This window comes from Felis catus, chromosome B4 (genome assembly GCF_018350175.1).
Source record: "Felis catus isolate Fca126 chromosome B4, F.catus_Fca126_mat1.0, whole genome shotgun sequence".
NCBI classification, from domain to species: Eukaryota; Metazoa; Chordata; class Mammalia; order Carnivora; family Felidae; genus Felis; species Felis catus.
Genome location: NC_058374.1, coordinates 126,084,626 through 126,096,628, shown reverse-complemented (window position 1 = coordinate 126,096,628; position 12,003 = coordinate 126,084,626). Strand labels below are relative to the sequence as shown.

At 44.2% G+C, this 12,003-nt stretch overlaps 1 protein-coding gene across 5 annotated transcripts in view; it reads right to left on the bottom strand.

Moving 5' to 3' along the window:
* POLR3B (RNA polymerase III subunit B) overlaps positions 1-12,003 on the bottom strand; it is a 103,615-nt gene that overhangs the window by 25,140 nt on the left and 66,472 nt on the right. For 4 of the 5 annotated variants that reach the window (XM_003989200.6, XM_045062262.1, XM_045062264.1 and 1 more), the window contains exons 21-23: positions 10,247-10,405; positions 8,431-8,548; positions 6,405-6,547 (exon numbers count right to left, since the gene is read on the bottom strand). In XM_003989200.6, coding sequence (XP_003989249.3) covers positions 6,405-6,547; positions 8,431-8,548; positions 10,247-10,405 — 420 coding nt within the window. Of the gene's footprint in view, positions 1-6,056; positions 6,163-6,404; positions 6,548-8,430; positions 8,549-10,246; positions 10,406-12,003 lie in introns of those variants that run through there. The other variant, XM_023257401.2, reaches the window with a different exon arrangement.

The window sequence follows — 12,003 nt, the reverse complement described above, 5'->3', positions numbered from 1 at the left end:
CCAAGTGCCTGCAGAAGAGGGTGGAGCGGAGAACTGGCTCAGCCCTCACCCCCACTCCTTGGAAGGCTCTGGAAACAGAGACACAAAGTACTGTGAAGAGCGGGAGGAGGTGTGAGGCTCAGTCACCGCACCCAGCAACAATTCCAGTGGGTGCTGGAATTTAAAAGGTGCCTCAACTGACCCCTCCTCACTGTTTCCCCATCATCACGCTTTCCCCACTCACCACCAACCCCGCCTGTGCTACGGTAATAGCATTCGGCTGGTACCACGCCTTCCCTTGTCCCCTACAGCTTTGTGTTTTCATCACTGGAGCCAGAGTAAGTCAGATCATAGTTCTCATCTGCTCAGACTCCTCCAGCAGCTGTCCACCTTGCTCGGAGGAAAAGCCAAAGTTCACGGCATGGCTTTGACTGCTCTGGGCTCACTAGTTCTGCTCCAGCCATGCCAGCCTCTAGCCTCAGGCCTTCCTCTTGCCTACAATGCTCTCTGGCCAGGGAGGGTGTGCTCCCTTACTTTCCCACTGCCATCTTTTCAATAAGGTGCAGCACCCCAGCCATTTTACCTAAAATTTCAACTCTTAACCACATGCCTTCCCCCCACATGCTTCCTATTGTCCCCTTTTGTTTTATCTCAATACGTATCCTTACCTCTCTTGCCCACAAGAATGGAAGCCCCACAAGGTTACAAGGTTGCAATTTTGTCTTTTGTTCACTTCTTGTTACCAGGGCTTAGAATAGCACCACTTAGAAGATACTTAATAAATACTTGTAAAAATAAATGTCTATATAAGACATCATCAGCTCTTTACTTTCTTCTTTAATTAATTTTTGAGAGAGAGAGAGAGAGAGAGAGAGAGAGAGAGAGAGAGAGAGAGAGAGAGAGAAAGCAGGGAAGGGGCAGAGAGAGAGGGAGACACAGAATCCAAAGCAGACTCCAGGCTGTGAGCGTCAGCACAGAGCTCGACGCGGAGCTTGAACCCACGAACTGTGAGAACATGACCTGGGCCAAAGTCAGGTGCTTAATCTACTGAGTCACCTAGGAGCCCCTGACTTTTTATTCCCTACCCTGAATAGCCAGAAACCACAATTCTCCCCCAACCCTTCCTTAAGAATTGAACCACAATGCCCTGACACCCCAGGGCAGCAAGCCCAGCAGATGGTAGGGTAAGGTACCAGCCTGATACAGAGGAATTAAATCAAAGTCTGTGCACTAAATAGTGGGTCCCAGCCCCTGCCCCTACCTGGCTCCCTGAAGGGCAGCTGATGGTCTTAAGTGCTGTCGTGACCTTCATTCCCAGCTCCAACCTTCTAGCAAAAGTTAGAAAGATCCTAATAGAAATTGGCACCGGCAATAATCATGGCTCACTGCCTGATTCCCCTATAGTGATGTCCACCAGTCAACAAATTCTATTCCTGGGCCATAAAGCTTCCAATTGCTTTTTAGGGTTCATGGACATTTCGGGTATTAGAGAAAATTTCCCAACAACAAATGAGAAGGGGGAAGAAACCCCTCAAGGAGTACAGACAATTAGGAACAGAACACAGTTGAAAAGGAAAACAAACAACTAAAACTAAAAATGAATATAATACTAAAAATATATACTCATGGCTATAAGAAAGACTATAAATTAATATTTTTGATTAGAAATTAAAATACAATAGGTTTTAAAAAATCTGGAAAATTGGGGTGCCTGGGTGGTTTAGTCAGTTGGGCATCTGACTTTGGCTCAGATCGTGATTTGACAGTTCGTAGGTTCCAGCCCCATGTCGGGCTCTGTGCTGACAGGTCAGAGACTGGAGTCTGCTTTGGATTCTGTGTCTCCCTCTCTCTCTCTGCCTCTCCCCTGCTCACGCTCTGTCTCTCAAAAATAAACAAACATGAAAAAAAAATATGGAAAATAAAGCCAATCAAATCCTAGAAAGAAAAACAAGAGAAGGAAATGGACAATGAGAGTACAAGGAAAATGATGAAGGAAGATTATCAATAAAATAAGAAAATATCTGAAAATTGAAGGAACTTGAACTTCCAGAATAAGAAGGTACCTGACTTCCTAGGACAAGGAATGAAAATTTTAGAATTCCAAGAACAGAAGATAGTAAAAACTTCAGGGGAAGGGGATGGGAGGAAGGGGAAGAGAGAGAGAAACAGCACACTTGTGCACGCACGCGCACACACACACACAGATCAGGAAAAATAATGTAACGTGGAATGTAGATAATACAGCAATGTTGTCAGGATCCTTAGAGAAAAGAATTTTTTCAATCGAGAATTCTATAACCAACCAGGGTATAAATCAGCTAGGAGTATAGAACATGTTCAGATATACATGATCTTACAAAAGTTACTTCTTGCCATCCTTTCTCAGCAATTTAACGAACAGACTATTCCACTGTGGTGGGGGCAGGTGGTGGCGGGATGACATAGGATGAGCCAAGAAACAGGGGGCTCAGATGGGAATTTCACAAATGACTGCCACTAGAGTGTGTTATGGACTGTGTCCCCCATGCCTAGATCATCCAGGATACCTCAGAATGTGATCCTGTTTAGAGACAGGGTCTTTACAGAGGTAACTAAGGCTAAATAAGGTCATGGGGTGGACCCTCATCCAATATGGCTGGTGTCCTTTTAAGAAGAGAGAGAGACATGAGGAGGTAGTTGCACAGAGAAAAGGCCGTGTGAGGACATAGGACAAAGTGGCCACCTGCAAGCCACGGAAAGGGGTCTCAGGAGAAACCAAACCTGCCAATACACTGACCTTGGACTTCAGCTTCCAGAACTGTGAGGCAATACGTTTTCTGTTGTGTAAGTCCTTGGTCTGTGATATGGGATTAAAGCAAACCAGCACAGAGTGCTTCCTACCCTTTCTTGAAAACATTTCTGGAGCACAGAAGATGAGGCTCCTCGCGGCCCTGAGCCAGGTTCTGCCCAAAACTCCTGAGACCTGTGGCGATCAGTTCTTAAGACACTGGCTAGAAAGCTGGGGCTCAGAGGAAAAACACCACAGACTGGGGCAGGAAGAATGGGGGTGCTACAGAGAAGGTCTTCTGGGGAGAAAAATGGTCCTAACAGACAACTGATCATGTGGAAAATTGTGTTGAGAGACTATTGATGGTATAGAAGAATGGAAACAGAAATCAGAAAATCAAGCAAAATAGAAAAAGATTGTTAATTTCTGAAAAAATAAAGTTAGACCATAAAGAAAATGCCCTCAACTACTTGGTTTGTGGGTGAACAACATTTATATAGTTGTAATAATACAATTGAAATAAGTAACCTAACATTACGATAAACCTGTGCAGGGAATGGAGGTGGGGAGTGAAAGGAAAGACAGCCAAGTTCCAGCTCCTCCTATCCATCGTAACAGAAAATCAATGGGTAATAGCAAACATGGATGAATAACATAAATAGCTGTTTAAAAATGTTATTTCGAGCAGCGCCTGGGTGGCTCAGTCGGTTAAGCATCCAATTTCAGCTCAGGTCATGATCTCATGATTCGTGGGTTTGAGCCCCGTACTGGGGCCGGATCGGGATTCTCTCTCTCTCTCTCTCTCTCTCTCTCTCTGTGCCACCCCCACTCTCTCTCTCTCAAAATAAATAAATAAAAAATATTTAAAAATATGATTTCAAAATAGAAGAATAAAAATGAGAAGAAATCTCTTCTGGGAAGAATTGGAGAAAAGGCAGGGACAGATGTTTTTCAGTTCAAAACCCCCTTTTTTGTACTATTTGATCTTTTAAACCACGTGCATTTATTACTTGATTAAAAAACTACACTTAAAAGAAACAAAAATTATGTTAAGCGTTCTACATCATTCCCTCCACTACTCTCTTAAGGCTTAAACTACCTATGTTTTGTTTGTCCATTTCCCCCCAATCTTTTCAATAAATCTGATGAAGCTGTAAGACAAGGGAGTATCAAGGGAATCTAGGCTAATCAGAAGGTTTTCATCCTTGGATTAAAAGCCATCTGGAAAAGAACACTAGCAAGATAAACTCCTCACTGCAAGTGAAAGGTCACCTAACCCCAGGAGGGCTTCTTCCCATTTCATAGAGATGTACAAGTCAAGCCCCAGTAAGGTTCAACCGATCTCCAAAATCTGCAGTTTCACATCACTTCAGGCTGGAAACCACTTCTGTCAATGAACATTATCCCTATCATATTATTAGTTTGAAAAAATGTTACAGCAGAAAGACTCACTGACATTACTTGCACCTGTAGAGGTCTGTATTTACAGGAGCTTACTAATCAAGTGTGTTTCTCATTTTCAAAAGTACTGCTTTGACTATACTATACACACACATACTCACATACTATGTATAGATTAAAAACTGAGTAAAATCAATCCATCAAGAGTGCAGAATCTGTCCCTTTTCATTTCCCGATTTCGATTCATTCACATATTTAACCATTACCACACACCTATCAGGTACCCTCCATGAGAGTGGCTCTATCAGGCTTTATAAGAATCTAAGAATGTGATCCCTGTCTTCAAGAAGTTTAGTGGAGTTAGAACACAGTGGATAATAACTGAAATGTTTGCCAGCCTTCCTCTCTTTGCACAACACTCTGGTGGAATAAAACATGAGGATTTGGGATATTTGAAGTTTGTAAGCTGATTCAGAAAATGGAGACCTTCTCTTACAGTGTGCATTCTTATAAAGTGTCCAGTGCCAGTATTTTATAAGAAGAGTTTCAAGCTTTGTCCCAGTCCAGGGAACAGGTCAAGAAAAATAGAGGCTACAAATAAGATTATGGTTACTCCAGAATGACTTAGTAGTGTATCTCAGCAATTGCCTAAACCAAGAGAGAGGGAGAAATAGTTTCAATACAGAGAAGTTGATTTTCACTGCTAATTACTGGAAAACACTAGAATCTCAAGAAGTGTTTACAAACACTCAAAAGGTATTAAGAGTTAGCATTTTAGGGAACCGTATGAATTAGAAGTGTCAAATTCACATGGATAAAATCTTTTTTTTTTTTTTAAACAAAACACTGACAGCCTAAAACAATCTCGTGTCTGTCAACTGAAAAACAGTGTTAGTCTGGAACAGTTTCACTGATGGAAGGAATGACAACTATGGCTGGATTCATTTGAGTAAATGAATTGTAATATTTTATATACTTGTGTGGCAAATAAAAGTTGAGATCAGCGAGAATATGCCATTATCTTTAAGCCCATCAGTTAAAACCACGAGGACATGGCACTAGGAATTTAGGAGTAAAGAGGAGACACAAAGCTGGAGAGCAGAATGCAAAAGAGCCAATGTCAGTGGTCACTGCCGTTTCTTCCTGAGCACCCACCGTGTGCCAGGGACTATGCCAAGTGCTTAACGCTCAGGACAGCAGGGATGTCAGTCAGGAGCACGGACTCCGGAGCCAGACTGCCAGGGTTCGAAAACCAACTCCGCCACCAACTGGGGACACTGGGCAAGCTACTCAGGTCACTGTGCCTCTGTTTCCTCATCTACAAAAACAGCAGCGGCCTCTCAGGACTGTGTGAGAGAGAAGCCAGCGAGTCGGTGTGTGTGAAGTGCTGAGAACGCTGCTGGGCACACAGTTAGTGCCACAAAAGTGTTAGCTGCTGCTGCTGCTCTTCAACTAGTTAAGTGGCAGACACGGCCCAATTTCGACCCCCAGGGCAAACGTTCCCATTTGAACCGCCAAGGGTATGCGGGTATGCGTACCTAAGAGGGAGCCTACAGAAAGCAAGTTAATCAGTAGTGACACAGTGCTCTGTTTCTTGAAGATACGAAAACAAGACACTGCGGAGCCACAACCGCGTGAAGACTCAGCAGTAACCTCCCAGGAAGAGCAGGGCTCACCAGCGGGACCACATGGAGAAACATATCTAGGCGAGGGGCCACCTGCAGCAGACGGGGAGGGCGCTGCGCTGGGATCCGGACACCCGCGTTCTATTTCAGCTCCACAGCCCCCCAGCTGGGAACCTCACACAGGCTGCTCACCGTTAAACACAGGCGCAGACCATTCTGAGCGGTCTGCTCGTGCTGACGCCCTACGGTACTAGGACCCGACAGACAGCGGAACACATACGCACCTTCCACAAAAAAGAGGTGCTGCTATTTATTTTCTGAACGTCTACCTGTATCTTAGGAGGTACGTCGTCTAGAGTGTATTCGTAATTATAATTTTGGGTGGAGCAGCTGCAAAAAAATGAAATAAATGGCAAAGAGAAGCAACCTTATGGTACATTTTTCAATGCTATTAAAGTAAAAACAGCAAAGTCTAAGAAATAAAACCAGCATAAATCTGGCTAACAATGTAATGATTTTTCCAACACACTGTATATTTTTTTTAACAGGGGAAAGTTACACATTTCTTATCTACGTGGTTAACAAATACTATTTTCAGTTTTGTAAACAAATCGGGGAGCGACACAATTTACCTTTTTGCCCGTGGCGGCTGCTGAACTTGTCTCCAATCTCCGGACGCCTCGTCTGCCTCAGCAGCATTTTGATCAGAAAAGCATCTTCAGCATTTGAAGAGATCATCACTTTTTCGATATATGAATCCGTAGCCCCTTTGTAGCTAATGTTAACAGCAAGTCACTAAAACAGAGTTTTCAAACTGCCCTTTGTGAACCTATCACCCACAGACCGTATTTTACTTAAGATCAACCACAGAATGTTTTGACCCTGCCATTTTGGACTCTGAAACGTGCCTTTCATTTTTCAACATTAAGTCCAAAGGTTACCGTTTCCCTTTTCCAGTCTTTGTCTGAGATGGCTAACCTTTAGGAAACACTGTGAGAGGCAGGCGTAAGGCAACTTAACCCACACCGCACACACCATTCCCACGCTACTCCCTCATGGCAGACAAAGAAACAGGATGCTTGGCAGCCTGGAAGGATCGCAGAGCCCTGAGGAAGGTTTCGTTTTCTTTTCAAGATAAGAAATATGGGAGCACACTTTCTAGCCTGTGGGGAAGGAGTCGACAGAAAGCTGGCTGAAGACATGGAAGGACAGAAGAGAAAATGAGAGAGTCAGGTCCCTAAAAGACTAGATTAAATGCAGAACCCAGGAGGAGGGGACGCGAGTTCTGAAGAAGAAAAAAGATCTCCTCCTCCAGGACAAGATGAAAACCAGCTAGCATAACCACCTTTCTCACCCTAAAACAGCTTTTTGTTTTGTAGTATTCGGGGCAAGGGCCCCCACCCCTCCCCTAAGTGGAGAGCCCAGTTTCTCCTCTGCACTCCCACTCACCCCACAGACAAATCCACGGCACACACAGCACTGCAGCATTTAGCACAGAGGGCAGGAGCTGGGCTCTGAAGCCAAACTGTGGGAGTTCAAATGTTGACTCTGCTGCTTGCAGCTGTGTGACCTTGGTAAATTACTTTACCTCTCTGTGCCTCAGTTTCTGTGTCTTTTGAACAAGGCTATTAGGAGCACTTGGTTCATGGAGTGGTGGCCAGAACAAGTGAACTAACACAGGTAAACTGCCCACAACCATAACCGGTACAGAGAAAGCTCTCAATGAAGTCACTATGATCAGGATATTCACTGGACTTCTTTTTTGTGCAGGCCTCCGCTAACTATGTGTGGTTCCTTTCAGGGAAGGGTCGTGGTTCACTTCAGCTGTGTTTCCAATACAAGTGGCACAGTGACTGGCCGGGAGCAGGGCTCAGCTGTGGGTCAGAACGGGTCTGCTGAACTACCTTCCAGGGCCCAGGAACCCAGCTCTCCCGTGTGACCCCAGACCCCCACCTCAAGAGTTCAGTTAACTCCAATCACCCCGGCTAGACTAAGCATCTTGTTACTTCTTCCGGTTTTGTTTTTATGTCAGAGTGTGGTTGCTATCACTGGCCCATGGCTCATCTCATGAAGTCTCCAATTTCACTGTATTTGAGACATCTGGAGATTAATGAGTGTAACTCTTTCATTGCACAGATGAAAAACCTGAGGCCAAGGTGTGAGTGCTTCATCCACATAAGGTGACATACCACATGACCAGTACTGAACCCAGCTATAGTCCCGTGCAGTAGTGATGCCACACTGTGGCCAGTGTGTTTAATTTACTTATTTAACACACATCTGATCCTATCACTCTCTACCGAAGGAATTCCCAAGTACTGTACAACCTAGCCCCAGCAGGCTACACTGGTCCTCTAAATCTGCGCGCTTTTTTGCCCAAGGGGCCTTCACCTCACTGTTCCCTCTACCTGGAAGTCCTGCCTATTTGGCCCACAACTCAAACCCAGGGTGGGAGGCCTACATGATTCCACAGCTTGGTTTTATCTTCCACGCCACGCTGTCTTCATGACAACTATTATTACCCCCAATTGTAATTTCTATTCTCCAACCCTCCAAGAGCTAACTTCTAATTTCCCCTAGCCTTTCTCTCTCTCTCTCTCCTTTTTTTTTTTTTTTTTTAATCTTTCTAGGTATTTCCAAGGTGAAACCAATACATACGTGATGGGCACATCCTTATACTGTGGCTGCTGTGGAACATTACTTCCTTCCAGAGGAATCTGAGTTACTGTGGGCATGGACTTATTGACAAGCACTTGTTTGTTTTCTACCTTCTCACCTAAGAAAAAGACAAGGGTGTTACAGTCCAATCGCTACCACCTCTGTGGAATGCACACATTATTGGGGCATGGAACTAGGTGATTAGATTGGTCCATGAAATGCAGACAAGGAAGGAAAAGGTCGATATGGTATGAGCCAGAGTTCAACAGGGCTCGTCAGTAATTGTGGCAGCCCATTTGAAAATCAGTGTGTAAAAAAATCAAGAAACTGGTTTAAAGAACCAAACTAACAGGAGAAACTTCATGTCAATAAATGGCAATTTAAAAAAAAAAAAAAGAAATTAAAAAAAAAATAAATGGCAATTTTATATATCTTGGGGTGTCAGAACAAGTCTGGGCCACTTACTTTCATTAAGTTATTTCACCTAGTACTCACTCATTGCCAACTCAACTTGGACGACGAGGCAATCAAAATACTTCTTTGATTTTCCTGCTATTCTCACCTTTCTTTGCATCTTTTCCTGGTAAGCTCCAAGGCCGACTACTCTATAGTATTGTCACGGTGCTAGCTCTCTGCCACAAAACCCAGGTTAACAGTGAGCAAAATTCTCCGAGAAAGAAACGCAGCCAGGAGGAGAGGAAGCCGTGCGCCACGCGGCTGTGGGCACCACAGCAGATGCAAGTACCCACCACCCAGGCACCATCGTGACAAATCACGTGGCTCTGCCCTCCCAGCAATGTCCCCACCACAGCCCATCTTTCCGCCTCGCTGTGGCCCCGCTCTCCTGCTCTGCTGCCAGAGCTCTCGCTGGGTCTCCCTCTGTTTTGGCCCCTTTCTATTCTTCTCTCCACGCTGTGGTCACACCGATCATTTCAAAATGCGTACCTGACTGTAGTGTTGCTTTTAGGATGGTGATGAAAACAGCATCATGATGCAAGGCCTGTGTCTGGGACCTGCCCCACCTCCTGCTCTTCCTCTCTCTAGATTCTTGTTTACTGCCCTCCCCTGTCCTCTCCCTGTTTGAGCCGCACCGGCCTTTCAGAACCTTTAACCATCTATAGCTACAGGACACCACAGCTCAGGACACACTCCGCTCCCCTACTTACTAGTTAACTGCACACATCCTCCAGATCTCAGCGCCCTTCGTTAGGGAAGGCGAGCCTGCGCTTCCTGCCTAGGTCAGATCCTCTTGCTATTAAATGCCCTCACAGATCTTTATAGGGTTCCTTAGCCTGGCTATGATGTGACATATGTTTACATGTGATCCTCTGGTCACTGTCAGCCTCCCACGCTGGACTGTAAGACTCAAGGGCAGGGGCTGCGGTGGCATCAACAAAATTCACTGCGAGTTTGTAATTATTACGGAGTCACACTTTTGGGGGAAGAAGAGTCTCAAGTCAGTCTGCATGTTAGATGCACAAATGATGAAAAACGCCAGTGTAGATGCAGGGAAATGGCATTTACACTCTTAAAGCATTTTGTTTTAAACATTTCCTTAAAGTGGCTTTTCTGTGCTTCAAAATTTTAAGCAGAAAAGTATAACTGGAATAGAACTACTACTATGTAAAAATATATGCGTAGAAAAATAGACTAGAAGGGAAATTCATCAAAAATGACCACACCGTTTGAGTTAGGAAAGTGGTTTTGTAAGTTGTTATTTTTTTCTTCCCTGTTACCAAATGTTCAGAAATACTGATGCATAACTTTCATGTTGCAAAGAGTATACATTTAAATTGTTTTTAAAAAGGGCTCTTACCTGGAGAACAGATACCATCCGCATCTAAAATTTCGTGTCGCCAGATGGGTTTCCGCGTAGCAGCGTCCAACATCGGCCCCATCACTTTATCAAAAGTCTGATTGGTATAGCGCTTCAATGTACACTTAGCATTTTTATATACAAGGCAGCGCCCAAAGCCTAAAATGAAACCAAACTGGGGGTCAGAACCACCAACACGACTATGAGAAAACATGTATTTGTGTTACTGAACGACCCACAACTTGCTCTACATTTGGGTCATCTGGGATGGGCCAAATAGCAACCTGATAATCCAAAGAACTGGCTCAGAAACTCTCTAACACCTACTATCCACATAAACACTGGAACCTCTACAACCATGTTCCAGCATGGAATACATCCTGTCATGATGGAGAAAGGTGAGAGAAACCTGAACATCACTGTGATTCTTTCAGGGCACAGAGCCACAGAATATGGGAACCGGAAAGGGCCCCAGAGACCACCTCGCTTAGCTGCTCTATGTACAGTGTTACAAGTGCTACAAAATGAGGTCCAGGGAAGTCACGTGGCCTAGGTCGCCCAGCCAGCTGGGTGGCAGTGTGGAAACACACCATGTCTACTGATCAACCAAGATTCTTCCCACACACCCTTCTGGTGCATAACTTCTGCTAACCTTCTCTGAAAAGTTTTCCTTTTTCCAATTTTGGCACTCAGAGGAAGTCCCAAACAAGGGCACAAAAAGATTAATTTTTCTCCAGAGAGGAGAGAAAATGAAAAGAAGCCGCAAATAATTTTAACAGGAGAAATCATTTGCCTGTGCCCCGAAGATGAGAGTTTACTCTGATTATACTTTTGGATCACATTTATCTAGTGAATGAGGGAAAAGTCCTGACACCAACCGACAATCTAAATAAGCATTATGAAAGACAAGCAAAAGGAACAGAAGGAAACCCTTAGGTGGAGGAAAAACTTCCCGCACTGAATCCCTCAAGAAGACCCATCTGCTGTAGAGTCACCCAAGATTCTGTGACTGCATTTCTTTTCTTTTCTCCCTTTGGCCAAGCAGTTATTCTAAACTGCATTCTCTCTCTAATCGCCCTAGCATATACTGAGCCATGTCAGAGTTTACTTAAATAGGGAGACACCTCAGGATTAAATGTCAGCTATTACTGACGAAATAAATGCATGGCTGTAAAATCCTTCACTTACGACTCTCCACCAAAGGCAGAACTCTTAATAAGAAATCTAAGAACGTGGGTTTAGAAAATCAGGAAAAAGTGGGTTTCTAAATAAAGCCTCCGTGCTCGGATGTAACTTTTAAAATATGAAGGTGACCGTGCGATGAAGTAACAAATTTCGACATCTGGACAGGAGATGAGGATGTTAGTATGTCTCCGAGAAAGGTCTCAGTCATTATGGCTCCTGGTAAATTGTGTGTGGCCATAATAAACTCCGCTCAGCGAGCCAGCTGCTTTGGAAACATTACATGATCTTGAAATTCCGTACACTGGCCATTAACTGCAACGTGTTAGAGTGCAGTGGGAATCTGAGCTGCCTGAAATCAAGAAGCGTTTTCCTCCAAGTGTGAATGGACATTTTATTTACAGGTGATAGCTTAAAAGCTAGAGGACAGTAAACTCAGATCATTAAATGGTGTTGCAGAGTTTCTGACAGATATCACAAAGTCTTCAGATTTCCACATAAACGTTACCAGTTAATCAGAAAGGAAAACATCTAGTTTTAAAGCATGGCTGTTGTCATCTGGAGGAAAAAAAAGA